The sequence below is a fragment of the Sinocyclocheilus grahami genome, unplaced genomic scaffold (assembly GCF_001515645.1).
Source record: "Sinocyclocheilus grahami isolate Dianchi unplaced genomic scaffold, SAMN03320097.WGS_v1.1 scaffold1458.1, whole genome shotgun sequence".
Classification (NCBI taxonomy): Eukaryota; Metazoa; Chordata; class Actinopteri; order Cypriniformes; family Cyprinidae; genus Sinocyclocheilus; species Sinocyclocheilus grahami.
The window spans coordinates 56,636-62,031 of record NW_015506637.1 but is presented as its reverse complement, the minus strand read 5'-3'; the positions used below and the strand labels follow the sequence as shown (position 1 = coordinate 62,031).

The following is a 5,396-nucleotide window of genomic DNA, read 5'->3' as shown; positions in this document are numbered from 1 at the left end:
TCGCTATATTTACATTCACAGTGGGTAGATGCTTTCATGGACTAAACATTGCTGCTGGTGTCAGATTTCTTTGCATAAAAGAGACGCATATAATGCAAATCCCCATACAGGGTTAATTCAGGTTAAGCGGCACGGCACGGGTTAAAGTCTCCCAATTTACCTGAATTCACCGTATATATGTGAAGTGAATGGTATAATTAACAACAACAACAACAATAATAATAATAATAATTATTATTATTATTAGGGATTAATTCTGTCAACCTATTATTATTGTTGTTGATTGTCGTGGTAATAACACATGCATATATGTTTGTGTGTGGGTGTGTGTGTGTGATAGTCTGTGGTGGCATGTTGAGGGTGTGTGTGTGTGTGTGTGTGTGTGTTTATCCAAACTGAATTGTCTTCCGCACGTAGCCCTGCTATCTCATAACAGCATGATTTCTCGGAAATCAGCCTGGCGAGGCTGAAGAGCGGCTGCTCTCCGTGCGCATGCGCGTCGTGCCCACACCAGCGCTATATATTCTCGCCTCGCGCCGCTTCTTCTGTACAGTAAGCGCGAGCTGATCTAGACAGAACCTCAGCTGTAGTTCTGAGAGTGGATTCACGCCTTTTACAGGACATACTCTTTTTGCAGTTTTCTCATTTGGATACAACATCGGATTATACTGTAAGTGACTATGATAATATGAAACGTTTTATTGCATTTAATATTATTATTGCATTTATACTTGGAACTGGTTCGGTGCACTTGTAGACGAGTGTTGATTTACTGGTTAAATAAATAACGTGTTACGCTGATTATTTCGATTGTTAATAATTAATGCAACAGGCGGCAACAATGTTGCAAAACAACAACAGCATCAAAAGTTACTTTTCAGTTGGCTTTGATGTATTTTTGCTCAGCTGTAAAACTGACTGAGCAAACCATACGAATATGTGATCCAATAAATATGTAGTACAGATCGAGAATTTTGCATAGTGATATTTGTCGGAGAAGAAAAACAAAGTGCCGTTTCCTGGTCATGAACTTGTCAAAGCGCCTCCCTCCAGATGCACAGCGAGTAAACCAGCTTCTGTCTGCTTCTACAGAAACATGCCTGTGTCCCGAATGCGCATGCGACCCTGGCTGGAGGGCAAAATCGACTCCAACACCATCGCTGGACTCATGTGGGTCAACAAGGTAAAGAAATATCATCATCTACTCACAACCATCCAGATAACCATCTGGAGACAGCAGCAGTGTTCTAATGGATCTGCAATGCTTTCAGGAGGAGAGCATGTTCTCCATCCCGTGGAAACACGCGGCTCGGCACGGCTGGCAGGTGGATAAAGACGCCTGTCTGTTCAAGCAGTGGGCCATTCACACAGGTGAGCGATCGCTCGAGCACACACGACTGAGCTCACAGTCCACCACAGGTGCGCTCACACTGCTGCTTGTGTTCCTCAGGTAAATACAAGGAGGGAGTGACCCAGCCTGACCCCAAAACCTGGAAAGCCAACTTCCGCTGTGCCATGAACTCGCTCCCCGACATCGAAGAGGTGAAGGACAAGAGCATCAACAAAGGCTGCGGCGCGGTGAGAGTCTACCGCATGCTGGCCACCGTCGCCAAGAAGAAAGTCAAGAGATGCAAGAGCCGCGACAGCCGCAAACGCAAGGTAAGGCGAACGTGTGCGAGTGAGTCTGGAGCGCAGGTGCTCTATTTGGCACACATCCAATCTGTACGACTGCAGCACTAAAGATGTCTGTTTGTGTCGCTCAGGTCAAGATGGAGGAGATTGATGCCCACGAGATGCACTCAGAAATGACCCAGGAGAACACCATCGACAGCACTGTGAATCTAAGTAAGGGTTTTCAGATTTGACCAGACTAGGCAGGTGAGATAGATGTTCACCACGGAGGTGATATTCATCACGTGTTTCCTTTTTCCTGAAGGCACCGCCAGCCCCTCCTGTGACACCCCCGCATATGAGGTCGAAATCGCAGACTGTCCTGAAGACCTGTACACCAGCAAGTTCCAGGTGTCTCCGGTGCACTCCACAGGTAACAGAAGCTCACATCTCACTTCATTAAGTTGCTGAGGCACGGCTGGTACTCATTGTGTGTTTTCTCCATCTTTCCAACCTCAGACTTGGAGGAGAACGAAGCTATATTTGAGGTGAGTTTCACAGTTGCTCTTTGTCCTTTGTGCTTTTTCATTGACAGGAATACCCCGTCCTCATTTTGGCTCATTGCTGATTGACTGAAATAAAAGAACTAGCCAGTCACTTACAAGTTCTGTGTTTTGCTCTTGCAGCTCACACGGCAATTGGAACGTGAAAGTACGCAGTGGCTGCAGAGCAATTTCGGTGGAAAGGGGTTCCTGGCCAATGAAGTAGCCACAACAGAATCTCTGAGTCCAGAGAGCCAGTGGAGTGAAAGCTCAGGTAATGGTTGCGTGAGCACCTTAGACGAGCCTCAAACGCTTCGATGTCTTTTCTGAAGTGAGCAGAAACTCAAGTGTTTGTTTCTGTCCTGTTGCTGCAGGAGAAGAGCTTGAGTTTCGGCTCTACACTGAACTGACCCCAGACCTGCGTGACGACTCTCTCTGCACCTACACAGATCTGTGGAACAGCAGCTCCATGCCACAGACCATGTGTCCTCTCTGAGAGCGCTCGTCTCGCACCTCGGACTCTGTCTCACTCATGGACAATGGACTCCATTCCACACTCAACCTCGTACCTCAGTCTCAATCGTTCATATGTCTGCTGTTGGACTCTCAGGATCCTCGCTTCGTCGTGGTCAGAAACGACCTGGTTTGTGTAACGTGTGATGTGGTTTCACTGAAGGATCTTCCAGAACCGAAACTAGACAGATTGTGGCTTTCCTTCCAGTTGTACAGTTTTGTGACCGTGTAATCTCATGTAATGTGAATTGTACCAATTCCGTTATGTGCTCATCATGTCAGGGGTTTCTCATATCTTCATATAACACAAGTATCAGATGAAGCTGTCAGTCTGAGTTTGGTAAGGGGTTCTTCACTGTATATACTGTAAATATTTATTTGTAATAAAAAACTAAATGCATTTATTCGCTGTTGTTCGTGTTATGGTTTCTTGAGAGGGATTTTATTTTTGCTCGTTCATTTAAATTAAACTCATTTCAGCTAGTTGCCAAGCAACGTTTTTTTATTTTCATTTAGTCTAAACATAGTTTGATGTACTAAAATAATTAGAGCTGAAAATTAAATAAACATTAAAAAAAACTAATATGCATGACTAAAACACAATAAAATGACTAAAGCTTTAACTAAAATTAAAATGAAAACTAATTCATAATATTAATATAAAGTATAGCGTCTCACTGATTATTTTTTAAAAGAGATGGCATAATCAAATTGATAAAACACTCATTGCAAACATATTGAAAAACAACATTGGTTACATCTAAATTAACTGGTTTTATTCAAGTCAAGAAAATATTATTTAACGTCACTGAATCAATCTAAATACACTAATTGATGCAAACTAAATCAGGCAGAAATCACTTTTTTACAGCGCAGACAGAAAGCAGCCGTAATTTTCCCTTCAAAGGATTAGGTCACCCAAAATGACAATCTTGCCATCATTTACACACCCTCATTTCAACACAAAATACAGTATTTAAACTATGTTTAGCTGCTGGCATCAAGTGATTGTAAAGTAATTTATGTAACTCTAGTGGTTTAATCTTCTGAAGTGACAGTAAGTCATGTGACACACAAGAACCAATGAGGCTTGATGTTATTGACACATTGCTATATTTGATCTGGCCTCACCTTGTGAAAAGAAGTGTGCTTAATTATACTGAATGTGCACTTGCCGTGTACTTCATATCTTTAAAGTATATATATTTTTTAAAACTACTTGCACATAACGTAATATTAATGAAATAAAAGGCCACTTAGTGAACTCAGTTTCATGTACACTTAAAAAGTGCACTTTTAGCTTTTTAATTAAAGTACATTTGAAATCATTGTTTTAATAATCTTGTGTCGTGCTTTTAAGAAGTGCACTTATTCTGATGTGTTGACTATATATATATATATATATAAACATTTAAACACATGATATTTACATTTCAACAAAAATGACATTAAAGTCACCTTTATTTCTACAGTGCTTTATGGATCGTGTCAAAGCAGGTCAACAGGAGAATAACAGAATCACTGACGGAAACTCAGATCAGAGTCTGCTGTCTTGATTCATCTGAGTGTTGATTCAGTTCAGTTGGATGTTGAGAGACGTGATTGAGCTGTAGAGCAGCTCCTAACCAAATAACCAAACTCCATCAGGTGACAGAAATGGAGAAATCTGGCTCAGAAAGCGGTTCTCCTCTGGTCTAAGTGATATTGATCGAGGTTCGTTAAACTGGCATTCATTGGGAGAGGAAGAGCTGAGGTCTGTTCATCAGGATGAAATATGAAAGCAGCAAATGACCAGCTTATCAATAACACCATGAACGTCCTTAATGCCACTGATAAACCAGTCATAGGAGTATATTATTATTTACCAGAAATGCTTGTCAGTACATTCAGCAGTACTTTAACCATATTTCAAAGACATTAGAAGTAATTAAGAAATTGTACTGAAGTCCTACTTTAGCGGGTCTTTAAGCTCAACTAATAGCATTTAATATTCATTTCATCTTCAGTATCTGAAATGTAATATTCAGTTCACACTTAAAGGGGACATCGGATGGCTATTTTCCACAAGTTGGTGTGATTCTTTAGGGTCTTCATGAAATGTCTGTAGTATACTTGTGTTAAAATTCCTCAATGGTCGTGTAAAACAACACCCTTTTTGCCTTGTTAAAAACAGCTCTGTTCGCAGCGAGCCGTTTTGGTGCATGTCTCTTTAAATGCTAATGAGCTCTGCTCGCCCCGCCCCTCTCTTCCGTGGCGACATGCAAATAATCATAAAAAATATAAAATGTGAGACTTACTGCAGCTGGATCACGAACAGTGGGTACTGATCCATCCTTGAGTTTGAACTTTTGATCAAAACCTGCTTTGAATCGTCCCTCGTTCAGAAAGCAGTCTGGAGTAAAATGATTTGCACAGACATAAATTAATTTAGCTGTGTTCAGTGGCGCATTACCATCAAAACAAAAGGAATGGCTCTGATGTCGGGAGAAAATGAAAACTCATGTTCACTTTTACACCTGCAGTGCTTCCGTGTGGCGACATGCAAATAATCATAAAAAATATCAAATGTGAGACTTACTGCAGCTGGATCACGAACAGTGGGTACTGATCCATCCTTGAGTTTGAACTTTTGATCAAAACCTGCTTTGAATCGTCCCTCGTTCAGAAAGCAGTCTGGAGTAAAATGATTTGCACAGACATAAATTAATTTAGCTGTGTTCAGTGGCGCAT

The 5,396-nt window shown here is 41.3% G+C and overlaps 1 protein-coding gene across 1 annotated transcript; it reads left to right on the top strand.

Moving 5' to 3' along the window:
• The first annotated feature begins 543 nt into the window (after positions 1 to 543).
• LOC107570439 (interferon regulatory factor 1-like) lies at positions 544 to 3,059 on the top strand. Its single transcript, XM_016256668.1, has 9 exons — positions 544 to 670; positions 1,093 to 1,183; positions 1,272 to 1,371; positions 1,451 to 1,659; positions 1,764 to 1,845; positions 1,937 to 2,044; positions 2,131 to 2,159; positions 2,298 to 2,427; positions 2,528 to 3,059. The coding sequence occupies exons 2-9, from the start codon at positions 1,097 to 1,099 to the stop codon at positions 2,647 to 2,649; spliced, it is 867 nt and encodes a 288-aa protein (XP_016112154.1). The 5' UTR covers positions 544 to 670; positions 1,093 to 1,096; the 3' UTR covers positions 2,650 to 3,059.
• The last annotated feature ends 2,337 nt before the right edge of the window (positions 3,060 to 5,396 follow it).

Coding starts and splice junctions, on each gene's coding strand:
- LOC107570439 (XM_016256668.1), top strand. CDS start 1,097: ATGCCTGTGTCCCGAATGCGCATGCGACCCTGGCTGGAGGGCAAAATC. Junction 1,372..1,450: donor GCAGTGGGCCATTCACACAG/GTGAGCGATCGC, acceptor TGTGTTCCTCAG/GTAAATACAAGGAGGGAGTG. Junction 2,160..2,297: donor AGAACGAAGCTATATTTGAG/GTGAGTTTCACA, acceptor TTGCTCTTGCAG/CTCACACGGCAATTGGAACG.